Genomic DNA, 27,820 nt, shown 5'->3' on the forward strand with positions numbered 1-27,820 from the left:
TCAGCTAGAAACCGTAGCTATCGGTCAATGACTTTTACCTACGAATCCAAATGAAGCATACACCTTAAATTACAATTAAGGATATATGCCTTTCTTAATGGATGAATACCTACAGTTTTTTAGCTTTTAAGCTTTTAGTGACAGTTTTTAATTGTCAGTGCAATTAAGTCAAATTTCTTAGTGATATTTTTCTTAAGTGAAATATATGATTCTTATAATATTTATAGTTAAATATTATAACTGATCCTTAAAGTACAATATAATAAGCACGAATTTAAAGAATCATAAGAATTAAAAAAAAAACATTTTCTAAAAGTAAAGTGTGTCAGGTAAAAGAAGAAATATAAGCCGTCAATTATACAATTTGAATCAATATAAGCTGTTTATAAGCAACAAAAATTTCTTATTTTTTTTCTCAAATATGAATAAAATTTTAATTAACAAAGTCTTATTTAATAAAATTATTCTCAAAATACCTTTCATTTAATAAATATCAAATATTTTTTTATATTTCATGTCAAGTTTTAATAAGAGATCATTTAGGGAAAAAAAGATCTTTTTAAATTGGGAATAACATAGTTTAACCAGGTTAACTAATTTTTTTAATAAGTATGAAATATTTTTTTTTTTTTATATTTGAGACTGAAATCAAGTCATGACCCATCTCACAAATTTTTGCTCATGTAAGTTTAGTTTTCAAAATTATGCATAGTCAAAATATTAGACATTTATTTTCGTTTATAATTTACCCATTTATTGCTGTTAGTACTCTTTTATACTTAATGGCAAAAAAAATAAAGGATAATGTTGTCTAACATTTTTTTTATGTATACATTTATAGAGAAAAAGTATTACACTCAAGAGAGTAGATTTTTTACAATTATTTGATCATAATTTAACTTTAACGTGGATAATAAGTTTGTTGACTTTTAAAATAATTATTTTAAAGTAATTTAAATATTTCTTTTATTAAACGAGACTGTACAACTATTTTATATTATCCAATCATAATCTAGTATGTATGATAAGTTTGTTGACTTTTAAAATAATTATTTTAAAGTAATTTAAACATTAATTTTTTATTAAATAACATTGTACAACTATTTTACATTATCAATACACAAACACTAAATCCATATTTAAAAATTTTTCTATCTTCTTTTTATAAGTCAAATTAAATGAACTCTTATTTAAAGTGAACTCCTAAAGGCCCTGATTATACAAATAGCTCAAAGGAATAAAAATAGAAAAAAAAATTGTGTAAAAAACAAGACCAACATCTAATCTATTTTTTTTATCATCAATGATCTGAATTAATTCAGTAGACTCCTCTCTAAACAAAACACAGTGAAATTGTCCTACTAATATGGTTTACAAAAGAATAATAATATATGAATCTCTCTTTATTTTAACATCTCGTTAATTTTTTTTTCTTATCACGTCATAATTCTTATCGATCATTTTTATATATATATATTTTTCTTTCTCCGTAGTTGTTATGTAACATATTGATCAGTGTGAATAAAATATTTCCCTTTACAAAATCGGTTGTCAGAATGTATTTATGAAGCTCCACTTATTTTAATTTCTTCCCTTTCATTTTACAAGTTGACTTTAGAAACTCAAACCCCATCAATCCTCTTTTTTCTTTTTTTAAGTTTCTTAAACTTGAATATACTACTATCATTTTTCTCTGCATACGAGTCAAACAACAACACTTTAATTAATAATCATTTTTCCTACTCTATGAGCAAAACAAGATAAAAATCACATTGAAAAACTAAAGAGACATTCCAAACATCCAAATAAAGGCCATCTTAAATTTTTTCCCTCAAAATGTTATTCTTTTAAAGGTTGCCACAAAATTAAAAGCCACGCTCTTTCTGGTAAAAAAGTAAATCCTGAGTTCGGTCCATGATCTCATATAACCCCAACAACATTTTTTTAGTTGAGACTTGAGAGGCCCGTTCAAAATTTGCGCTACAGTTATGTGAATCACAAAAAACTCAGACTTCAAGCATCAATTCACACGAAGTCACTAGAAACCCATGAATATATATATAATTGTATTATTATATATGTATTCATATTTATTTGTCAGAGTTGTATTGAATATAAAGAATATTGCAACTCAAAAGCTGCATGTTGCAAGGTCAGGCCCATGCAAAAACAGATCAAAAGAGGAGTCTGAGCAACGTGAATGAGAAAGAAGATAAACGAATAGTGGGACCCTAGAGATATATGAGTGGTTGAGGTGTTTCTCTTTTGTCAAATAGAGGCAGTTGGAAGCATTTATGTACCCCAACGCGTTTGCATGGTTAAGAAGATGATCCAATTTAAAGCATATGTTCGTATACATCATAATAATTTAGTAGCTCTTAGTTGTTTTAACCCTTACGTACCCTTTGCCCTTTGCCTAGCTATATAAACCCTACTTTCCTTCTCTTAGTCTTCATCAATAACCATCTTGTCCAAGTTAATTACTTGGTTTTTCTACCACAAGATGGCTTCTAGGTTTCTTCTTCTTGCTCTTCTTGGTGCCCTTGTTTGCACCGTTATTGATGCTAGGAAGCTTGGGAGTGAGAAGGGTTCGTTTAGGGATGAGAAGAACTTCTTTCATCGTCCAGGGTTTGGAGGAGGAGGTGGAGGCGGTTTTGGCGGTGGCGGAGGAGGAGGGTTGGGTGGAGGTGCAGGAGGAGGGTTGGGTGGTGGTGCAGGAGGAGGGTTTGGTGCTGGTGCTGGTGCCGGTGCCGGTGCCGGTGCCGGTGGTGGAGCCGGAGGAGGGTTTGGAGGAGGCGGTGGTGGAGGATTTGGCAGCGGAGGTGGAGTTGGTGGAGGATCAGGGTTTGGAGGAGGAGCCGGGTTTGGTGGTGGTGCCGGTGCTGGTGGCGGACTTGGAGGAGGTGGTGGTGGAGGGTTTGGAGGCGGCGGTGGCGGTGGACTCGGCGGTGGTGCCGGTGGAGGATTTGGTGGTGGAGCTGGAGCTGGAGCTGGAGCTGGAGCTGGTGGTGGATTTCCATGAAAACATTAATATTGTTGCACTCTCCATATAAAGAGGACATTCTAGATAAGCAGCTATTCTTTGTGTTTAGCATTAATAACATGTAACTTTCATAATGTTCACGTACTTATTCACTTGTTTGTTTCAAGCATTTATGTTTCAAGTGAAAATAATTAATTCTTAAATTGAATGTTATTAACTCTTGTTTAGCGTTATTAGTTTTCCTTCTCCTCACTCTTCTCTAACTACACCCTTTTACTTCTATTTCCTAAATAAAGGAAGGACGTACACACATTGGTGAAAATTGCATGCATGTACCAATATTGGTAAGGGAAAAATAAAAAGAAAATTCATAGATTCTGTAAATATGATAACATCTGGTAACCCTTTTATTTTTGAATCTGTCCTCAAATGAAAAAGAGTCACTTGCAACCGTCACAACTTGAAACACATAAACGGTTCTTGGCTGGAAATGTTTGGCTACAATACATTCTTTGGCAAAAAGCAGGTAGAAAAGAAATTAATTAAAGGATGAAAAGGGAAAAGCTAGGGAAAGGACACAGTTAAAAAACAAACAAACAAACAGAGCAACGATAATGTCGTTTCATGCTTGTAGTACGAATAAATATTGTAACTACAGCTAACATAGTTGAATGGACGTTTATCTTTGACTTAATTAGCTGCAAACTTTCTACTTCCTGGTCCTAGTTTCATTAATGAACATGTGTCTATATTGAAAGAAAATTAAAAAGTTATTGGTAACAGAGCTACTGTCTTATTCATAAAAAAAAATATTGAAAGAAATAATCAATTAAATTATTTAATAAAGATTATTTATAAATAAAACTGATAAATATTTCATATTAATGTTATCATAAAAAAATGTAGAAAGAAAATAATGATGTGTTCACTTTTTCACAAGTTATATTTCTGTAATTTATGTTGATCATAAATTTAACTTTTTATTACGTAAATTATTGAAGTAAAATTTCAATTCATCAGGAATAATATAAAAAAACACAGTTGTTTATAAGTTTTATATGTTTTTCTTAAAAAAGTGATGATTATACACTTATTATATATGCATGCATGTATACACTTAAGGAGAGAGAAAATATATAAAAGAGAGAAAAGCCAAAAGTATCACAAATAATTTAAGTTAATAAAAGGAAAACTAGAAAGAAATATAGGATTAAAGAAAAGTACAAATCTTGTATACATGTATGGATATTATAAAAGTTTAGGGCAAGTTTCTTTTTTTTTTTCTCCCTAGAATACAATAATTTTGTTGACTTGCATTAATTTAGTGTAAATGTGTTGGGATACCTTTTTTTTACAAAGTTACAAAATAATCTATAATTGAAATGTATCTGCAGTAAGTTAATTAGTTGATTTTATAATAATTATTTTAAAAAGATACATTTATCTATAAAAAAATTATACAATTTAATAGTTTGTTGTGCATGTGAATATATTTAATCACAATTTCAATCACTCATTAGCACGGAATCACGGTTAATTAACTTTCCCTTCGTTTTAATTAAAAGGAATCAAATCAAAGAATCAACATCATGCTCAATTTGAAAAGTAAAAAAAAATGTCCATCTCATGTTTTTGCCATGACATTCCTTCAGGTAAAGGCGATGGATGGAAGCATCAAAAGATGGTTGTTGGTGTGACAGAAGTCGTTGGCATCAAAAGATGGTTGTTGGTGTGACAGAAGTCGTTGGCCAAACAGGAGGATTGACCAACCAAGAAGAAATCATATAAAAGATTGTATAAGAAAATTAAGAAAAAGAAATCATATAAAACAATGATTAATGATTGGGAGGAAGCATTAAATTAAGGCAACCAATGCTAGGAGCATAATCCAGTACAGAAAAAAATTGGAAAACTATTTTTATTATTTATATATTATCAACTAAAATTTGTAATTATACTACTATATTAAATTTTAGTACATTAAATAAATTTTTATTTTCAAAATTTAGATCTTAAATATAAACAATAAAATTAAAATTGACCTTAGAATTTTATTTGTACCTCTTATTTATTTGCTTAACTCAAGCATAAAATCTCTATATGTAAACTAATTATAGTTCTCATAGAATTCTTATGGAAACCATTTCACTAATAAAAAAAACTAAAAAAAAAACAAAATGTTGATGGTGCGTTCGAGAGAATGACTACCGAGAAGCAAAATAAACAAAGGAAATTGATGCACAAAACTAGTACTAATATTTGTTTTGGTAGCACATGCAACGTGAATGATTGAGTAGCAAAATGCGAAAGTATTAACTATTAATGTGAAACAATATTTATGGAAACCATTTATTCGAAGGCATCAAAATCACCTAACCATCATAAATTTTTAGAATGAACAGTATATATGATTGGCAAATCATTAACTCAGCACCGACTATGTAGATACTTCTCTTTCTAATTGCAAAATTCATTGACTAATTAACAAGCATCGTGTATCTCTCTCTCTTTGCGCAGCTTCCCCTTGCTTTTGGCTAACTCTTCAATGCTTCTTGCGTTAGGTTAATGAAAATGTGTTAGGTTAATGAAAATGCATACAATGTAGTCCTTGAAAGGTAAACAACCATGCAATTTTTATTGCTTTTTATTTCATTGATGTGCTCTCTTGCAGAATAGCTAGAAATAATAACAAATTCAATGTTTTTTTTATACATTATAGTATAACTGAGAATCATCCTAAAATACAATCATTGGTAAGTCTCCCAAAGAAGGAAGACTTAATGATTACAGAACAGTGTTATAGATAAATAATGTATTTTCTTTAACTTTTATGTCAACACACTTATGTGCAGTTTAATATATATATAACTTTTTATTTGTCTGTGTATATAACAATTACATTTCTTTATGAATTATTACCCATGCAATGCATAACAAGATAAATTGAAAGAATAATAAATTTTAGTAAGAAGAAATATAATAGCACAATAGATATGTGAAAATATACATACATAATGACACCTGGATTTCCGCTAATTAAGAATGATATTTACTTATTTCACAAGTTACTTTTCTATCATTGATGAATGATAATCAATTGAGTTCGATCTTCGAACAAATATTTGAAATAATATTTTTAAATAATTACTTTGAAATAATATTAACATTAAAAATAACAACATCAACAATAAATGTAATTAAAATAAATATTTGTAATTTGTAATTTTCAGTTAATGAAAAAGAAAGAAAAGTTTAACAAAAGTAAAAGAAAAATAAATTGAGAAAAAAGGAAATGTTGAATAAAGTGTTTGGTTAAATGGGAAACAAAAGTCTCATTTGCTTTACAATTAAACTCAATTTTTCACATGGTGTACAATGAAAATGTACATAATTCCTAATAGAACATTAACTTTTCCCCAATTTTTTGTTATCAAGTATAGAGGTTAGTCAATTATAATTAGAAGTTATCTTTGTATCATAGGTGAAGGATGATCAATTGAGCTAATTTTTTTGAAAAAGTATTTGAAATAATTTTCAAACAATTATCTCATAATAAAAATAAATAAATTAAAATTATATTTTATCCTTTTGTCCCTTAATGAAGAAGAAAAAAGTTAATGAGAGTAAAATTATCTTATAACAATAATATTAATAATCAAATATAATTAAAATAAATATTATATTTTTGTTGTTTTGTCCCTTAATGAAGAAGGAAGGAAAAAGTCAACCAACGGGAGTAAAAGGGAAATGTATTTGGAAAATACATTGGAGAAAAATGAAATATAAAATAAGATTTTTGATTAGATGAAAAAAATAAAAATCTCATTCATTAAAAATTAAAACTAATTTTTGACAGCATGTTTGCATTTTAAGGTAATTCCTTACTAAAGCAGCAAATTCACACTAACTTTTTTTGTTAATTTAGAATAATTAAAGGTTAGTTAATTTAGAGGTCATTTTTCAACCATTGGTGAAGGAAGATCAAGTGATCTAACTATTTGAAAAAATCATTTGAATTAATTTTTAAGGAATTACCTTATAATAATATACTTAATATAAATATTATACGTTGCCATTTTGTTGCTTAGTGAGAAGAAGGAAAAAATGTCATTGAGAGTAAAATAAATAATGTATTTAGACAATAAATTGGAGAAAAAGCTAATATTAATACATAATAAGATTTTTGGTTAGATGGTAAATTAAAGTCTCATTTATTTTTTAATTAAAATCATTTTTTTTGTGTAAAAATTTCAAGGAAATATATAATACATATCATTAATCATTAACAATTATTACCTGAAAATTATAAACAAGTCAATTACCTTATATATGTGTTGTATATTTTGATTAGATATTTTAAAAGGTTAATTTAGTACTTACAAAAATAGATATTTAATTTGATTGAATATTTCAAAAGTTTCTTTTGTTCTAAATTAGATATCACGGGTGTCCCCAATCCATTAGATCCAATACTAATTTCATTCGCAAGGCATGATTTTCATTGATCTATTTTTTTTGCATATGGTAAAAATTGAACATGGATTCTCACACTAAATAGATCGTTCTCTTACTTATGAACACAATGAGATTTTATACTACTATACCAACCGTATGAATTTTTCAAAAAGTTAATTAAAACAAGTCAATGACCCTCTTATAATTAATTTGAAAAAATCTTTTAGAAATTAATTTAGTTCTTATCCAAAATAAATATTTATTTTGACTTTGACTCACCATATCATTTTGACTTGGTCTCACACTATTTTTTCTTTATAAATATCTATTATTGAAAAAAATTTCTAAGGCTGGCTTTCTCCCACATTTTTTGTCTTTGAGCTCATATCAAGAATAAACCTTGTTATCTGGTTTTGTTCTCCTAACCATGTTGGGATAATCCTTATCAAAAGTAGATATTTATTTTGAAATTAACTATTTTTTCTTTGCAATTATCTATTCTTGAAAAGTTGTTAGACCTAGTTTCTCCCACATTTTTTTCTTTTTGCCTTTTCTCTGAGTTATTGAGTTCATATAAAAAATAAATCTTGCTTTATAGTTTTGTTCCCCCAACCATGTTGGGAGGGGCTTGTTATATCTTAAAAGACTTGAGCACCATGTAGATTAGTCCTTCAGGATAGTGCTATCACATGTCTTAGACTATTTTTGTTTGTTATTATTTTAACTCATGAATAAGAAAACGAGTCATCATTCATGATCATTTAAGTTTGTGGCTCATAATATTGATTGAGATTATTATTATGGACAACTACAACAATAATATAAGTAAGATCGATATGCATTGCCTCCAAAATTGATGAATCCTTCTAAGAAGCATTGCAAATAGCTAGGTATAGCGTTATGCTTAGGGGACAAGGTAATGATGTGATTTTTTTCTCTCATCATTGTAACAATTTTATTTTACTTTTTCTTTTTCATCTATTTTTTCCAGTACTTTGTTGTCCATATGTTTATTTCTATCCTCATATATTTATCCATACTTGTAGGAACTTAATTATTTATTATTAAATGGGTGAATAAATCTATTTCTAACAACACTATATATAAGCATATTATGGTAAGAAGTCTTCTTAATTGTGGTCACCTCTAACTTGTCTTAACTACAACCTATCAAAATTAGTTGCCAATGTTTTATAAAATGTTATATACAAAGCTATTGGAACTAGAAAGATTGAGTGAAGTTTTGTAGACTACGTATAGTCATCAAGATATCAACTCTTAAGGGATTGATACCTAACATAGACTACAGATATGCCCGATATAGTCCTATAAAGCTTGACCGGTCTTCACCTTTCAACCTAGATTTGTGGGGAGTTGAGTTAGGCTATAAACCCAAATTCTAAAAAGATATCAAAATCTATCCTAGATTTATTATTAGGCAACCTGCATTGCCTTGCTCCATGCTTCATACCCATAGCCTTAGGCATAGAAAGTGTATTAAAAAGTTGTTTGGACATTGGCTCTTAAGAGGTTGAGACCCTACATTGACTAGAGACATGACTAATGTAGTCCTTATAAAGTTTTGGTAGTCCTAAATACTCACCTTACAAATAGGTTTTGCGAGATTAAATTAGGTCTTAAGCCTAAATTTTGAGACATTGACTCAAGTTTTGTGGCAAAAACTTTACTACTCTAATAATTTCTAAGTGTACTCATAAACTAACTTCTTGGATTAAAGTGAAAAGTGAAAGGGATGTATAATTTTTGCTAGTCTCTTCCAATATGAACAATCCCTAAGTTTAAACCCTTTTTAACATAATTATATGTAAAATTTCAGCAATTATGACATGTGTGGTTAAATTCATTAGGTATTTAATTGTTTTGGAGGACAATTTTGCAACATAATTGGAATTTATTGTGATGGATTTGTATGGTTTATTGAAAGCATATATCATGTCTTTGAAGGGAGTATAAATATGAGTCATGCATGTTCAATTTTCCATAGCTTTTGAAAATATTGTTTTGTTTTGCTAACATCTCAATGCAATTTACAAATAACTTCAGTGTGCAACTCTCCTTTGAAAAACACTTTATAATGGACGTAAAGTTGTCAATGTAAATCTCCAGGTATGTCACCCCTATTTTTTCTCTTAGCTAGCTTCTATACATTAATAAAGTTTGACATCATATCTTAACTTCTAGAGTGAAGTTATGTTTGTTGATTTAAGAGATGGAGACCTCTTATTTTCTATTCTTATTTTTTTGTGATTAAATTTTAATAGTTAAAAAATGTTAAATTTGTTACTTTTGATTTGATGCAACAATAATGACATTGAAGGGAGTATAAATATGAGTCATGCATGTTCAATTTTCCATAGCTTTTGAAAATACTGTTTTGTTTTGCTAACATCTCAATGCAATTTACAAATAACTTAGGGTGTGTTTGATTTGTATTTTCATTTTCTGTTTTCATTTTCTGAAAACTGTTTTCATTTTCAAAAGATTAGAATTCTGAAAACATGTTTGGTTTGACTTCTTGTTTTCTGTTTTCAGGAAATAAAAACACTGAAATTTTTTGATATATTGACTTCTTGTCTTTTTTGTATTTTTAGATTTGTTTAAAATTGCATTCCTTGTTATCACATTTTCATTTTACCCAAAATGAGGTTCCTGTGTTCAATTGAAAACACTGGAAATGAGATTTTATTGTTTTCATTTTCTGGTTGTTTCCTATTTTCATTTTCATTGAAAATGTTTTCAAAAATCCAACCAAACACATTTTCATCATCATTTTCTATTTTCAGTGAAAATGAAAACAGAAAACAGTCAAACCAAACACCCCCTTAAATGTGGAACTCTCCTTTGAAAAACACTTTATAATGGACGTAAAGTTATCATTGTAAATCTTCAGGTATGTCACCCCTATTTTTTCTCTTAGCTAGCTTCTATACATTAATCAAGTTTGACATCATCTCCTAACTTCTAGAGTGAAGTTATATTTGTTGATTTAAGAGGTGGAAGCCTCTTTTTTTCTGATTAAATTTTAATAGTTAAAAAATGTTAAATTTTTTACTTTTGATTTCAGACAACAATAATGATAATGAAGTTCCAATTACTAGATTAGCAATTGAAATTTCATGGGTAGAATATGTAAGTTCCATAGTCTTAAGTCAATTTTCTCGTATGAACCATTGAACACGTGAATTAACTATAGCGAGATTGTTTCAACTTAACAAATGATATTGAGTTTGAGTCTTTAGTATGTAGTTACATTAAACAGTCAAATAGAGATATTTACTACTCATAGTGGTCATACCATGCACAAATAGGATTGCCTCTACTATAGTATACTTGTGATCTATACAAAAAAAAAAAACTTTGTTTATGACAAAAGTGGGTCATTTGGTCCAAAGGGTTACTTGATACTTTAGCTAGCGCATGGACTTAAGGTTTGGAGAGTTTATATTAGGAAGAATAAAAGGAGGAATTGGTAGAATGTTGAGTCGCTAGAGAGAAATATAAAAGAAAAATAAAAAATGTTGATTAAAAATTAGGTATGTTAATCAAAGTTCTAAAAAATAAGTGAATATACATTAACATATAAACAAACACATAGCCTTCCTATGCCCAACATATTATATATATATATATATATATATATATATATATATATATATATATATATATATATCATGTATATCCAGAAAGCCAACTAAAAAAAGGAATTTTACAAAATAAATGTAGTAATGTCGGTTGAAAATGAAAAAAAATAACATATAGGTATTTAAGTTTGTAAAAATATATCAATACAAAAAAAACATCTCTATTAATGTATAACAAATTTTGTGTTTTCTTCTATTAAGTGCTTACCAAAACTTGATTTTAAATGTTGGTCATTGTGAAAGAAAAAATCCTCATGCTTCATAGCCTTTGAAAACACATAACTAACTAGCTACTTTTATTTTTAAAAATCTATAAACGTAACTCAGATTTTGAGGTTGTATTCTTGAATTTGATACTTGAATGTATCCAAGTCCAACTATTGAATTTATAGTAAGCGGAGAATTGAGGAGAATGATAGAGTTTGAGTGCATAATATAATGAGTTACAAAAAAAAATTAGTTCGCCTAAGAGTCACTTTTTAGATTTTGATGATTAAAGTAATACATCTAATATTAAATTGATTTTTTTATTTTAATAGTTTTTTGGTTAAATTTATTATTAAAGTAAACAAACTAGAGAACTTTTCTTTGTTTTTTTAAAGCTTTTATCATAATAAGACATCATTTATTAAAAATATTGTAATAATTTCACTTATAAATCTAAATATTTTTATTAATTTATTTTTTAAAAAATTAAATATTTGACTCCTTATCTGATTTGTAGATTAGCATTATTGAAAGCAAAAATTAATTCACATACCAAATTTTGCTTTGTCTAACTTTGTAAATTTCTCTCTATCTCTCTCTATCTATGTATTCCTAAAATTAAATTTATGTTGAATGCATATCTAAGAAGGATTTTTTAAGAAAGAATTTGAGTCATTTAAAGTTTAGCAAGTTCATATTTAATAGAAAAAAGGATGTTAACTATTGAAAGAAAAGGAAGTAATTTAATAACTTAATTTACTATATATATATATATATATATATATAGTAATATCATGTTGTATAATACTAAAAAATTACTTATTTATTTTTCTAAGATCACGAAAGAAATTTTCTTTTTACTATATATTGGGATTGATGGTTAAAAGTAAATAGAGGTTAAAATAGGCGAGATTTTTGCAGGGCAGAGTTTGCCTTAAGTTATAAAAGCATAGCATATTTTACTTATCATATGCCTTTTTTAAATGACTAGTAATTAAAATAAAACGTTCACATAGTGTATTCATTTGAAGGTAATTACTAAAAAAATATATTTTTGTCATTTTTTATTAATTAAGATAAAATTTAGTTAAATTAGAAGATATGTTTCTATCGATGGTGAAAGATGGTCAAGGGAGTTGACTTTTTTTTTAAAAAAAAAATTGTGAAGGATATTTTTTTAAAATTATTAAAAAATTGCCTTATAATAATAATATTTATTCCTTTCATTAAATTTAATTAATATAATATTAAAAAATTAGTTTTGTCCTTTAATGAAGAAAAATGTCGATAAAAGTTAAAGAAGAATGGATTTGAAAAATAAATTGGGAAAAAAGAAAATATAGAAGAAGTTGTTTGATTAAGTTGGAATTACTAAAGTCCCATTTATTTTACAATTAAAGTTCATTTTTTATATAAAAAATTGATAGTGAAATTGTTATTATCAGCAAAAATTGTTGTGTTGTTCAAACTTATACCAAAGTATTATGATTTATTTGATTTGGAATTTCATGTGTAATTTGAATGTTAAAAATATTTTTTAGTTTCTAGTTTGTGTAAAGTTATGATATTATGCTTCTTTAATATTATTTTATGTATTATTAAATTGTTATATATTAATATACTAAGACTAATTACACATAATAGTTTAATGACCATTGAACCTTAAATTAATGTCTAGAGTAATTCAATAACTGGTCCAATTTAAAAAAATATTTTAATTGTAAAATAAGTATAATACTTTAGTGTCCATTTAATCAAATAGCATGTTCTATATTTCCTTTTCTCCTGTAATTTATTTTTCAAATTCATTCTTCTTTTACTTTTGTATAATTTTTTCTTCATTAAAGGACAACTAAAAAAGTATGATAATCATATTAATTACATTTAATAATACTAATACTACTACTAGTCTACTAATTATTATTATTATTATTATATGGCAATTGTTTAATATTTAATTTCAAATACCTTTTTTAAAAAGAAAAAAAAACTCTTGACAAAAAAATTCTTTTTTGAAAAGTCATTCTCCTTTGACCCTTCTTCGTCAATGATAGGAAAGATATATTCTGAACTAACTAATATTTATATCCTTAATTAATAAAAAATATAATAAAGATGATACTTTAACTAATAATTTCATTGGTATGAATACACTATATGAAAAATTAAATTTAATTGTTAAACAAACGAGACTTTAACTTTTATATAACCAAACACCTCATTTCATTTTTTTCTCGTTTCTTTCAAATTCATTGTTTTTAACTCTTTGTTGAGTCACTTAGACCACTCTCTCCAATAGTAAAAGTGAAATCATTTCCATGATCTTAGAAATAAAAATTAAGTAGTTATTCTTTAGTGTTATAAAACAACATGATATTATAATATATATATATATATATATATATATATATATATATATATAATAGTAGAGTTATTAAATTATCTTCTTTTCTTTGCAATAGTTAAAATTTTCTTTATTCTTTTAAAAAATAACCCCACATATTAAAAAAACTCGATTCTTTCTTGAGAAATAATATAAAAAATTCATCTTAGATGTACATTTAACATTAAATTTAGGAATACATCTACATATAAAAATTTACAAATTTAGACAAAGTAAAATATAGTATGTCAATTAATCTTTGTTTTTAATAATACTAATTTAGAAAACAGATAAGCAATTAATTATTTTTTTTTAAAATAAATTAATGAAAATATTTATATTTATAAGTGAAACTATTACAATATTTTTGATAAATGTTAGCTAATTTGATAAAAGCTGAAAAAAGAAACAGGCAAAAAAAGTACCTCTAGTTTAATAAAGCAAAATTGTTACTTTAATAGTAAATTTAACACAAAAAAAAGCATTAGAAGAGAAAATAAATTTAATATTAAATGTGTTACTTTAATCTCCAAAACCTACTAAGTGACTCTTAAGCCAACCAAATTTTGTGTATCTCATTACTATGCACTTAAATTCCATCATTCTCCTTAATTCTTCACCTACTATGGTTAGAAATAGTCATATGGACACATTCAAATGTCATATTTAAGAATCCAACTTAAAAAATTTGAGTCATTTTTATAGTCTTTAAGGAAAAAACGTAGCTAGTTGTGTGTATCACCACATATTTATATTTACAATCATATTTATGGCCCATTGATTTGTACAAATTTTGTTTTCAGGTGATCGATGATGAATGTATATATAACCAACTATACCTATTCAAATAATTAATGTTTGCACTTTTTTTAGAGGATGTTTGCACTTGTTAGTTTCTAACTTTTAGCAATTGTTCAACTATATGCAATGACATACAGTTACAAAAGTCACAATTTTCTTGTTATTAATTTACCCTATAATTTTTCTCATAAATGAAGTTCCTAGTAATGTTTTCATTTTAAGTTTCCTTTTTTTTTTTTCTTTTCAGAATAATTTTAACCATCTGTGAAAATTTTAGTTTTATTGAAAATTTACATATATAATTAATATGATTTTTACAAAAAATGGTCAACATTGGATCTATTGTCTTCAAAGTGCTTAAAAGAATGGACCAAAATTGTATCCATGAGACTCCAAACTAAAAGGCTTGCAATTCTCTTCAACTTAGGTGATTACTGGTTAGACTTTTACAATGAGGGTTTACTTGAAAATAAGAGAATAAAAAAGTGACGATAATTAAGAATTGGTAAAAGCATTTGTAGAATGAGTCATTGATCATTAAAAGATTGATAAAGACTAGAGAATGTTATTTCTTTCAGAATTTGAGTATAACCACAAAGACATCTTTATAGAATAAAATGATTGACATCTTGGAATTAAAAACAATATCTATATCATAGTCCTATTAGAAAAATGTTGCATTGTTACAATGATTTTAGTGTAGTGAATGGCAGCATCCACGAGAAAACACTAGCAGAGGAAATTTTAACAAAATTAAAAAAAAATTCTCCTCATCCAAAGTTACACAGTGACAAATTGTTTTTCTCCTGATTCAGAAATAGAAAACAAATTTCAATGAATTACAGTCTGTGAAAGAGAAATTCTCATAACATGGTGCAAACATGATGTATCTAAGAAGGCACTGAATCAAAAAGCCAAATGTCTTACATCACTACCATTAATTCAGAAGTTTTATCACTTTGCTAAAGAAATTAAGATAGGTCCACATATTCTGTTTATTTGGAGACTTGAAGGAACAATGCTGAATTCCAAGGCAGTTTTCATGATGAATATCAACGCTGTTGTTGCTAAAGTACCAATTCAAGTAGAAGTCCGTGACACTTAAATCCCAGGGCCTACCAATTAAAAAACACGTATATTATGAGTAATTTTGAAAAGGAGCTTGCAGAATAAACAAACAAAAAAAAATGCATATACTCCAAATTAAAGAGAGGGTATGAGAAGCAAAAGCATACAAAATACTTTAGGAACCAAATAAAACGTATATGTTAAAAGCTAATATCATTTTGAATGAAAATTTCTTGAAGTGAAGAAATCGTTTCTTGTTGTTTCTTCATGGGAGTAAATTTATATAAAAATGAATTTTTTAGAAATAAAATTTATATTTTTTAAAAGAAACTGTTTCTTAAAAATAAAAAATAATATTGATATGATACATAAATAACCTTTAACATCAAACAATATCATAATTTAGTGAAATAAAAAAAATTATAAAAATAAATTTCTTACATTGAAGTAAAATTTTATATAAATTTTTGACAATAACATAATCCTGAAGATCACAAAAAATATTGTGAGAAAAAAAAAACTTAAAAAATCCACTTAATAAAATTTCATTTAAAGATAGGATAAAGAGTTGACAATTGCAATAACATTTATATTCAGCATAAGAATAACAAAACACTCACTTTGAAAGACGGACTTTTTTCATTCCCACTATCATTCTATTATCCATTGACGACGTTGTCCTCTGTTGAGATTAAAGCTTTCTTTAAATTCATCTGACATATCAACACAATGGAAAACCTTAAGCTTTGGTAACTTGTCAATACCACGAGGCACCTCTGTCAGTCGGGGAATAAATTTTAACTTGAGCTTTTCGAGAGAAGGCAATGCTCCATCTTCAATAACGATGGATTTCAATGGAAACAAATGTAACAGTAGTATTTGCTTTAGGTTCGGAAACCCCCTGTTTGGAAACTGCAAAACTTCACCATCGTATGCAATATGGTGGATACAAAGGTGCGTCAAAATTGGTAGATCTTTAAGTAGTGGCAATGGATCATGTGTCAACTGGGTGAATGACAAGGACAACGTAACAAGATTTTGGAGCTTGGCAACCCAGTTTGGGAACTTCTTTAACCGCCCCATAAGACTAACCTTCTGAAGTACAGGTGCAAATACATCAAAATGCAAATCCATCTTCCCATAGGTACTACCATCTCTTGAAGTAATATATAACTTCTCCAGGTGTTGCATCTTGTTTATCAAGGAGCACAGAAAACTTTTGAATCTTGGCTCAACTTCTCTCAAGCCCAACACCCTTAATTGTGTAAGTTTTTCCAACCCTTTTACTACTTCTTCTGTATTATGGCTTATGTCCACTCCACGTAGTGTTTGTAGGGATGTTAGATCTCCAATGCCACTATCCATTTTAAACCCATAATAACCATTCAGGTGTCTTAACTTTTTAAGCTTGTAGATCTCTCTTGGCATCTTACGCACACCAGTGTATCTTAGATCCAATGTTTCTAGGTTGTGCAGCTCACCAATTAATTTTGGAAGATGGACTATCTTCGAACTTCTTCTGAAGCTTAAGTACCTCAAAAATGATAAATCCCCCAAACTTTCAATGGGCGGAACATAATCATACATTGGAGCACCTTCAAATTGAAGTACCCTTAATAACCTGTACTTTGTAGGCATACTCTTCACCAAGGATTCTGACAATTCTTCATCACTGAAAACATGAAGTGATCGAATGTTGGAGCTTTCAACACTTCCCGTCAAATTGTTGGAACCAGATGCTATTGTTAGGCGACGAATCATCCCACTTTTGGACAAGTTCCCGCGCTCACTAGCCGAATGACAAACGCTTAAATCTTGATTCTTCTCGCGGATCATTTCACGTACCACGTCATGAACACGACAACTTTTAATTTTGCCAAACCTTGAAAATGAAGATACTTGAACCAAACTTCTTTGGATCAACTCATTCAAATATTTTTCTGCCACTTCTTCTAAAGTCTGTGCCGCTTCATCAGATTTGACAAACCCCTCAGCTACCCATTGTCGAATCAATCTCCCACACCCAACTTCATAATCTTCCGGATATATTCCGAAATACAAGAAGCATGGTTTGAGATGGTAAGGCAAATCATAATAACTTAAACCCAAAATCTTTGTCACGGGAGTTAATTTGGGATGCTTTCCTAATTCTGAACTTAGATTCTCACTAAATCTTTGCCATTCACGTGCATCTCTACTTTTACGAGATAAAAGGCCACCAGTGGCCACAATAGCTAGTGGTAAACCTCCACACTTTTTAACAATTTCAGTTGATATGTCCTTAAGATTGTTTGGACAATGCCCATCTAATTCAGATCCAAATGCCGTTTTACAAAACAATTCGAAAGATTTGTCATCAGTTAAAGGTTGCAACTCATGCACTTGAACAAGAGAAGATGTCCTACAAGACTCTGCAACCTCACGGTGCCTGGTTGTGATTATTATCCTACTTCCATTTTCAACATCAACTAAAGCAAATTTCATTTCCTCCCAAAAATTTTCATTCCACACGTCATCAAACACGACAACATAACTATTGCAGCTCAAGTGATTTCTCACCTCATGTATCAACGATGCTTTATCCATTGTAGAATAAACTCTCTGAGAAGGATCCTTTTCTTTTTCTGCTTCCAGAAACTTGAGCAGCAATCCTTCTATGGTATATGACTGAGACACTGTGATCCAGACATGGCGAGTGAAGTGTGTCTGGACTTTGTCAAAAACTTTCTTGGCAAGAGTAGTTTTTCCACTTCCTCCCATTCCTACCACAGAGATAACAGTGAGCTTTTTCCGCCCCTCTTTCAACCATCTTTCCAATGTGTGTCTAGGGCTGTCAAAGCCCACCACCTCAGCCTCCTTAAGAAACATAGGAGCCATTCGAAGGTTGTCAAACGTGATGTTTTGGGGTCCTCCAGGAGATTGAATTTGGGAGCAATCCTCACTTTTGTTCCTCTCCTTGATCCCACGAAATTCTGATTTCACGTCCTGGTTCAAGTATGCAAATTGAAGACGAGAGGCCGTAGTTTTGACGAGATCAATTGCCTTACAAGGTAAAGATGCACATCCGGGATCATGAGCAAGCTGCCTTTCCTCATGGATAATGTATTCATCAACGATATCTTCCATACAAAAAGATGTTTCCACCAGCTGCTTCACCTTTGCCTTTAGACCATCACGTGAGTTGCCTTCTTCAGCTGCTGCCATCTTGTCCACATCATGAATCATGGCTTGAATCTCATCAAGTTTGTCTTTCATGTCTGCGGCATCTTTTGGAACCTCCATGACTGAATTCACTGCTTTCTTTAAGGGTGGAAGCAAATAATCAACAGCCAAGGACACTGCAATTTCTTGCAATTTCTGCATCTTAGTCTAGATCTAGTTTCTGCTATTGGTATGTGTTGAGATTGAGATAAGAAGAAAGTAAAGTGTGTCTTTCAAGAGGAAGACATTCACTTTCCCTTGGTCATTCTTTAGTGTTCAATTATTGAATTAGTGAGGAAGATGAGATTGTCTTATTGCTGATCTGTTAATGTAATTAAACAAATAATAGAATTAGTGAGGAGCAAGTTGCAGGAGCGTACCCAATGAGATTGTGACTGTAATTTACCAATAGAAAAAAAAAATGTCACGCTTTTGGAAATACATGTAATTCTGAGCATCTTTTAAAACTTTTCTAAGATTTTTCTTTGCCAATGGATGTAATTATTTTGTTTACTTTATGGGTAGAATTTTACAATCGACAAAACTTAGGAAGAAAGGAACTAAAATATTCAGAAAGGAACTAAAAACATTTTATGACTTTTATTTTTTTTTCCTTTTCTATTTTATGAGTTCTTAAATAATTTAGAAAAAGATTACCCTAAAGGTTCGTTTGCCCCCAAAACTTGTAGTATATAATTTCACATTTTTGGTATTGCACTTTAATCAGAATTAGAGTTTTAGTTTGATAATCTATGTTAACTTTTAATGGAAACTTTTATTATGTTCATTATTGAAATAAATTATAATTTTGATTGGAAGAGAATACCACAAGTACCTATACACTGCATCAACTTGTCCTTTTGCTAAATAGGTAGAGTATGAAATTATTACGTTTGCGTAGTCCTAAGCCTAACTAATATCTACGTGACACCAGAGTTTTATTAACTGTTTTCATAAATTGAAAATCTTTGGCTGCATTTGCATATATTGGCTGGAATCATAGACATATGACATCAGAACGTACAATAATTTTATTATTTTCAAAGACAAAATTGGACATTTATCCTTAAAAATATCTTCACTACAGTCCCGTCATCTTAAATATATGCATAACCAATAACCATAACCAATATCAAACCCACGAGAAACATCACACACTATACCATACAGGAGACACATGAAACAATTTTGTACTAACAAATGGTCAGAGTGATAGTGCTGCTTATTATGAAGTGCATCTCAAAATTTTACCACTTAAATGCTTATGATCAAATTCCAACTTCTATGCCTTCCTTCAACAAATGCTCTTTTACCGACTGAATAGGCACCTGCAATTAATAGAAAACTCAATTTCACTGCCTGAATAACATCAATCAAAATCAGCTTAAGTACATTCTAAATCTGCTACTGATTACTCCAGAAATATCCGTTTGGTTTGAGGAAACGTTTTGCTTTCATTTTTTGAAATGTCACCTTGCTTTCACTTTGTTCATTTAAAAAAAACAAATTGTATAGAAAATAGTGAAAACAGGAAATAATAAGTTGTTTTTACTCTTTACTGTACAAACATTTAAAATCAACAAAACAAAGTGAAAATAAAATAGCATTTTTGTAATTCAAAGTCAAAGCAAATGATTCCATTTGTTTGTGGAATTTTTTAAAGACAAAGGGTTCTTTAAAACCGAAAATTACCTAAAATAATTTCAGATAATTAGACAAGTTATTAAAAAAGTAAAGTTTTGGTATTTTCAAGAAAAGAAACAGTATCTTCTCAAAGAAGTTCTAAAAAATCCATATCATAAAATTTTTTGTTTCAGAACTTATCCAAACACACACATGATAATAATAAATGAAAATGAATCAATACAATAATTGATCCCTAACATAACATAGTTAACAAATCAAAATCATTCCCATCAGCATTAAGAAATTAACAAAACAGAAGCAATACCTCTTCCTTGTGAAAGATGCCGGCAGCAAGTGCTGCTGATGCATTTGTTTTATAGAACACCTCAGAGAAGTGTTGAGGAGCACCAGCACCGCTACTTGCGATAACAGGGATACTTACAGCATCTGATATCAACTTAATCAAATCTTCATCAAATCCTTTTCCTTGACCTGAAACATTGACAAAAGTAAAAAGAAATTAGAATAAAAGAAACATTTTATTAAATATATAATCAAATTACCCCAAAAGGTCTTACATTTTTTCAAATAGAAAAATGTTTATAAGAGTAAAAAAAGGGAAAGTACAAATAGGAGGAAGAATAAAAGATCATACAGAAATAGGAAAATTGAGGCATAAACATAACAAAGAACAAGAAAAAATTCATGAATGCAACAAGACACCCCAATCTCATTGCACATAAGAAATAATTAAAACAGCCTTAAGAATGAATCAAATAGAGGACATACCCATAGTGATAATTAATCCCCATAACAAGTTGAGGGTCAAGGTAGAGGACATATATCTTATTTTACTCCCCCTCAATTGGGAAGACTGGACTAGTAATGAGTCATGACACCTTTGAAAAGTGTTCAAGAAAAGAGAAAGTCATTTTTATCCACCTTTAGTGTCCATATATTGCAAATAAGAAAGTCATTTTATTTTAAAAAATTCATTGATGATGAAAATGGTCCAGACAACATTCAAAATTTTGAAAATAATAAACAATTTTTAAAATTAATTTAAAAAAACTACTCTTACAAGCAAATGACAAAAGCCTTATCCCACTAAGTGAGGTCAATTACATGAATTACACAATGTCATTTGGCGTAGTGTTCAAAGAAAAAACCAAACTGCTTTTAATGAAGAGAAAATATAGTGAAATATAGTTAAAGGATACAGAATTATATTGACCATCGCAATCAATGCAATTAAGTAGTATATCACCAGCGCCAAGCTCTTCAACTGCTTTTGCTAGTTCGTAAGCAGCAATTGGCCGGCCTTCTCGTCCCCCATTAACCTTACAATAAACATAAGTAATGAGATAAGAAAACAAATACTGCAGGAAGTAAGAAGTCAAATGACTAACTATCTTCATTCTTTCACATCAAAAGAAATTCCAAGAGATCCATGAAATAAAATCTCATGACAACCATTGACTAAAAAAATAGAAGGCTAGATGCACATGGAAAGTGATGATCGTGGTCCCCTTCTAGTATTGCAAATATAACCAGCAGCACTAATTACATACAAGTAGAGGGCATCTTATATACCAATGACTTAGACAGACTGGACAACTTGACAATTACAAGTTCAAGGTCACATTAGTTATGCATTTGCCCATAACCAATCTAACACCTCTGCTTACTAGTTATGCTTCTTTTAGCCTCTCTAGAAGTTGTCACTCTAGTACTATCTACTATTTCATGGTAGAATGCTTAAATGCAAGGAAAACTAGATTAAGAGATCTAGTTTAATGGACATGATAAAAAAAATTAAGCAAAGAGATAAAATAAACTCACTGTACATTGATACCATGCATATTCTTCTCCATTTGGACCTGAAACAACATAAAATGGTTTTTTAATATTTTTAAATTTAATATATTTCACATAAAAGAGCACTATCAGAACTTATTTACTTTAACTAGAAACGAATTAGAAACTAATTACCCTACTGCATACTTGAGCACATTTCCTCCCCCACCCTCCACCCCCAATACCATAATAGAGTACTGTATACAGCTCAATATGATAGAGTACAAACATAAGAAGCCCCTACTTCAAATTCAAACAATTAGTAGGCATAATTCTTTAGGACCACCTTAAAAGAGGTCAGATCAGCCTCTTATTAATTAGACTCTTATTAGAGTAAGAATTTAGATGATTTAGAGCCATAAAATATAAAATAAAGGAAAAGAATAATTTATGACCTTGATAGTATTATTAATTTGATTTAACAAAAATATTAAGGTAAAAAATAATTTACTCATAAAAAATAATTGTTAAAATTTGAAAACAAATAATAATTCATAATATCAAAAAGAAAAAATAAATTCACCATTTTCTAAAAAAAAATAAAAATTGCATCACAATTTTTGTAAAACAAACTAATTTAAAAAAAAAAATAGGTAACAACACTATTATCAAATATTAACAAAACACTAAAAAAAGAACAAGTCGTGCTTAGTCAATAAAAAAAATAAGTCACAAATTGAGTCACACCTTCAACTTAATTGAAAATAAAAATTTAAAATCATAAACCAATATACTACTTTCAAAAAATAATCGCAAAAAATAAGAAGATAATCGATCCAATGTTTGACGACTTTTGTAAATGAAGACGTGATATTTTTTTTCAACTTACCTCTAAATGGATATTTTCTTAAAATTTGCCCCCATTTTATAATTTTGAAAATAAAATTATCCGTTTTATATCATTGGTCTAAGTAGAACTTAGACCTGATCTCCTAAGCAAGGTCTTTGCGCTCAACTACACCCTAACAATCCCTACACCAACGTAATAGAGTCTTTACAAGTATCACCACCATCTTAATCAATGGTCATACTAAACCCTTGCACCAACAACCGCTTGGAGTACCATATGAAGAACTATCTAATCTGAGCATGGGTCCCTTCTCCCTAGCCTTGCAGACCATCACATGTTGGAAAAATCAATCTTAGTTTCCAAACATTAAGGCAGATAGGTGAAAAGCCAAGAGGTGCATTTTATGAGGTGATGAATGTATCTTGACTCTTGAAAAACTTCATTATTATGAGGGGTAAGTGAAGAAAAGGGATAATTAAAACTCATTAAGTCTAAATTATAAAGGAAGTCATGGACCTTCCCTGTATAAAGGGATCATATGAAGATAGAAGAACCACCTAACTTGAAGATGCAATCACCACCCAAGTGAGGAAGTCTTGTAATTGGAAGTTTTTCAAGTTTGTTAAGAAAACTTATAATAGTGAAGATTTTCTTAAATTTGTTCAAATAACGGGTAATCTTATTCGAGATAGTAAATATGTTTTAGATGTTCTGTAGATGTTAGCAAGAGATGTCAGCCATGTAAAATTTGTGCCTTTTGCTATTTTTATTTGTGATGTTTGTGTAATCATCATACCTTTGATCTTCATATTTGCGTGTAAGAGAAGTTTCACCAATATAACATAACTTCAAACTCTTATAATTTGGAAAATGAGCAAGATTCTCTTTATTTCATGGATTGATTACTAATAGGCAACAACAACACTAATAGATAGATTATTTTGAGGAAGAACTTAGGAACAGCAGAGAAAGTGAACCGCAATTATTAGCAGCCAAAGAGGGCGAAGTGGAAACAAGGATGAACTGAAATTCGAGACATATTTTGAGCATGGTCAATGCAACAGCTCTTAAAACGAAAATTTCGGAGGTCATGAACAAATCTAAAAGCTTAGACATTTCAGTATGTCCTCATACGAATATACCATGTTCAATATTGAATAGAATACAAGTTTAGAATAGTCCAAAACATGTCTCAGCTCTATACAACTTTATTTTATTTTCCAGGAAGAACTATAGAATTAATACATACTACATAGAAACAAAAGAAGATGTGTGCATTTTGTTCCAAAACCATTTGATGTTTACATAAAGTCCCCAATCCAAATATAGAAAGAGGATAAAGTCAACTTACAATTGGATTGATGCACTCAGTGAAAAACAGATCCCCTTTATCTTTAATTAATTTTCCCAAAAAAATGAAGTCCAATATACAGTGTACTTACAAATACAACCAACAAATACCCCTTTGGCAATAGAAGGGCTATTTCTTTGAATCATTTCTTTTAAAGAAATCCACTTTTAGAAAGAAATCTTGATCATGTATCCTTTGCTTTGGCACTGTTTAAGTTGCTTATGAGAGACCAATGTGTTTGAAAGTCAGGCTAATAGCCACTTTCCTGCATGGCTTGCATGAGCTCTGATGCCTTCCTAAGATTATTTTCCATGTCATAACTCTTAATTACAGTGCAATACATTTTTCTGATTAGAGTTTCACCTGCATGAGTCATGTCCACTAGGTATTGTTCTGCTAGTTCTGTCTTCCCATCGTGGCAGAATCTATGGACAAGCATTTCCACTGTGTCAATTATTGGTTTGAGATTCCAATTCAACGTCTCGGAATAAAAATTCAAAGCTATGTCCAGTTTATTTTGTGCACAGAACCCATGAATGAGAAAATCATAACTGGTGGAAATTGAAATATTATGTTTCTTCAGCATTGTGTTCATAAGATGAACTGCCTTGTCAAGTCTTCCATGCTGGCAAAAAAACTTAATAAGGTAATCATAGTTGATAGTAGAGTTAGAGATTCCTCTCCCATCCATTCTAAAAAGGTTTCTGCTTCTTGTACCTTACCACACAAAAGAAGGCTTTCAACAATAGATGTTTGAATGGCAGAATCATGTATCCAGCCTCTGAATCTCATTTCTTGACTCAACTCCAAGGCTTTTTGCAGATCTCCCGCATCACACGGGCTGCTTATTACCTTCCTCAAGCTGCGGTTACTTGGTTTGAGTCCCTTTGAAATCATGGTAGTTAGATAATGCAGAGAACTAGACAAATCTTTACAATGCAAGAAACCATAGACAAGAAAATTATGACCAACTTCATCAAGTCAACTTTCTTCTCTTCAATTTCAGTTAGTATCTTATTAACATCCAAACTGTTTCCAGCAGACAAAAGATAGAACATAAGAATGTTATATATGATAAGCCAATCAAGTGGACATAGTGCAAGCATAAGGTTCTTTAAGCTCAGCGTGAATTGGACTCTACCTTTCATACAAACCAATCGCACTAAATTCCTGTAACTTGTGAGGGTTAGCACCCAACCCTTTCTTATTGCAACGCCAAGTAGCTCCCCCACGTTTCTCAAGTCATTAGCTTGGCAATGGCCCTGAATAAGTATGTTACACAGTTCATCATCTGGACTTAACCCTTTAGACAACATATTACGGAACAGAGTGTCAGCTTTCCTTATGCTCCCCACAATGCACAATCTGCAGCATGAGAAAATGAAGGCTGCTGCTTGTCATGTCTATGAGCCTTGCACAATTGACGGATTAACAAGACTGAAACATCCAAAAAAGGTGCCAAATCTCTATCCAGCATTTCATCCAATACTGTAAAGGCTAGACAAAATTTTCCCTCATTACATAAGCCCCTTAGAAGATTATTATAACCAGCTTGATCCAAGATGAAACAAGGTTGCAGTTGTTTTAAAACTACAAGTGTGGTGTCTGTAAGACCCCTACTAGAAATTACTTCTAGAAATACATGACATATGTCTGATTTTTTATAAGGTATGATAAAAGCAAGATTTCAAGAAACTGTGATGCTTCCTTGAGCTTTTTCTGTTAGCAGACATGGACAAGATGTTTAAAGTCCTCCATGCCTGGTAACCATTTCTTTCTACAAGCAACACCCCTGTAATAATTAAAGTCATTCATGTTTCCTTTCTTACATAAAGGCATTAATATGGCTGTATATGTCTCATTTTTTACATGAAATTTATTTCGAAGAATTTCATCCAGTATAATTTTCACTTTGGACAGTAATCCTTTCTTGCTGTATGCCTGTACAACCAAATTGAGAGTTTCCGGGTCAAGTTTATGGGCAGACTTTGGCATTGTCTCCAACAGCTTGGTCACTGACTTGGTTTGTGACCTAGATGAACAAAGTTGTCTCACTAAGTTCAAGGATTCAGGCAATGGCAATTCTTGTCCCCAGCAAAGCATTTCTTCCACCAAAATCAATGCATTTTTCAGGTTACCATTGTTACATTCCTTCCTTAACAATGAACTGAAGTTGGGTACCATGGATTCTTCAAGATCCAAAGTAATGTGTTTCTCATACTCATCAACATCTATCCAAATAAAGTCCATTTCCAACCTCATCAAAGAACTCCATTTTCTAAAGTCTCCCATCATTGTCTCGTTTCAACTTCACACTAAAAGGGTCCAAGCCCAAAATCAGAAAACCCTTCTAAATCGGATTCTCCATCAAAGAATGTTTAACCAATCCACAGTTCCCCATCTCATGAATCAATTTTTTCACTTCATCAAACCGCCTAGACTTACAATACCCTGCTATAAGAACTCTGAAAGTCGAAATATCAGGCAGTGCCCCCCTCGCAATCATCTTGTCAACAATGTCCCGTGTGTGGTCCAGCATACCAACCTTATAAGAGCATTATAAGTATACACATGCGGCACAAGGCTTTTCGATAGCATAACTGACAAACAACTCAACGCATTTCTCATCTTCGCTTCGCGACAACTCCAACCAATCCAACCAATCAACATCCCATAGGTTACTTCATCAGGATGAAAACTAAACCCTCTAGCTCTAGTAGAAACAATAACTCCTACACAACGAATTCACAACTCTATTAGCAGCCTTCACACTAGGGGCACACTTCACCTCAACAAAGAAACTAACCAAATCTTTGAAGTCCCTCCTCTCACAATATCCAGACGCAATTTCATCATAAACCAAACTACTAACCTCAGAATTAAGAACCAACACCTTCTTCACCATATTCCTTGCTTCCTGAATCTTCCCATCAATTCAAAGCAGCACCATAACCTTCTCCAATGCTCTCACCTCATCACCAGTCAATGGGACACCCAAATCCACCAAATCAAAAGCCACTCTAGATGCAAGACCCGTCCTCTTCACCTTCACCAAGAGATCAATCAAAAAATCATAACAATCCCTCGCGAAGGAACCTTCTCTCGACCCTTCATAACATCATAAATAAAAGCACCCTTTTCCCAATCTCTCGTAGCAACGTACCCTTTTACGAGATCATAAAAAATCTCGTTACTTTCCACCGTGAAGAGCAAGTCCTCGGCTTCTTCAAACAACCCCACTTGCAAGAGCAGCGAGGCCCATGATTTCGTGGGACTGTGAAGGGTGCTTGAAGTTGAAAGCTTCCTTTTTGTGAGCACCCCATTTGAAAATTTTCCACAAAGATCGAACCTTTTGGAGCGTGACGCGGTGGCACTGGAGAGCCAGCAGGAGTTGAACCTTCTTTCATTAATGTTAGATCTCTCAATGTATTAAACA

General features: G+C 30.3%; 4 protein-coding genes across 5 annotated transcripts; 1 reads left to right on the forward strand and 3 right to left on the reverse strand.

Annotated features, from left to right (window-relative positions):
- Nucleotides 1–2,402: 2,402 nt before the first annotated feature.
- LOC114424538 (glycine-rich protein 5-like) lies at nucleotides 2,403–3,219 on the forward strand. The gene has a single exon (XM_028391397.1). The coding sequence runs from the start codon at nucleotides 2,504–2,506 to the stop codon at nucleotides 3,020–3,022; it is 519 nt and encodes a 172-aa protein (XP_028247198.1). The 5' UTR covers nucleotides 2,403–2,503; the 3' UTR covers nucleotides 3,023–3,219.
- Nucleotides 3,220–15,221: 12,002 nt separating this feature from the next.
- LOC114423437 (disease resistance protein RPM1-like) lies at nucleotides 15,222–19,090 on the reverse strand. The gene is made up of 2 exons (XM_028390199.1): nucleotides 16,180–19,090; nucleotides 15,222–15,606 (listed from the first exon to the last, which is right to left on the reverse strand). The coding sequence occupies exon 1, from the start codon at nucleotides 18,920–18,922 to the stop codon at nucleotides 16,211–16,213; it is 2,712 nt and encodes a 903-aa protein (XP_028246000.1). The 5' UTR covers nucleotides 18,923–19,090; the 3' UTR covers nucleotides 15,222–15,606; nucleotides 16,180–16,210.
- Nucleotides 19,091–19,780: 690 nt separating this feature from the next.
- LOC114421274 (imidazole glycerol phosphate synthase hisHF, chloroplastic-like) lies at nucleotides 19,781–22,619 on the reverse strand. Of its 2 annotated transcripts, XM_028387124.1 has the most exons (4): nucleotides 22,229–22,619; nucleotides 21,176–21,726; nucleotides 20,712–20,878; nucleotides 19,781–20,088 (listed from the first exon to the last, which is right to left on the reverse strand). In XM_028387124.1, the coding sequence occupies exons 2-4, from the start codon at nucleotides 21,225–21,227 to the stop codon at nucleotides 20,029–20,031; spliced, it is 279 nt and encodes a 92-aa protein (XP_028242925.1). In that variant the 5' UTR covers nucleotides 21,228–21,726; nucleotides 22,229–22,619; the 3' UTR covers nucleotides 19,781–20,028. The 2 variants fall into 2 exon arrangements, with proteins under 2 accessions (XP_028242925.1, XP_028242924.1); XM_028387123.1 differs by lacking the exon at nucleotides 22,229–22,619 and having other exon boundaries at nucleotides 21,176–22,214.
- A 2,015-nt stretch (nucleotides 22,620–24,634) lies between these two features.
- LOC114424217 (pentatricopeptide repeat-containing protein At5g15280, mitochondrial-like) lies at nucleotides 24,635–26,679 on the reverse strand. The gene is made up of 3 exons (XM_028391068.1): nucleotides 26,326–26,679; nucleotides 25,539–25,646; nucleotides 24,635–25,009 (listed from the first exon to the last, which is right to left on the reverse strand). Exons 1-3 carry the CDS (start codon nucleotides 26,677–26,679, stop codon nucleotides 24,635–24,637), a joined length of 837 nt encoding a protein of 278 aa, XP_028246869.1.
- Nucleotides 26,680–27,820: the final 1,141 nt, after the last annotated feature.

The sequence above is a fragment of the Glycine soja genome, chromosome 8, assembly GCF_004193775.1.
Source record: "Glycine soja cultivar W05 chromosome 8, ASM419377v2, whole genome shotgun sequence".
In the NCBI taxonomy this organism is placed as follows: domain Eukaryota; kingdom Viridiplantae; phylum Streptophyta; class Magnoliopsida; order Fabales; family Fabaceae; genus Glycine; species Glycine soja.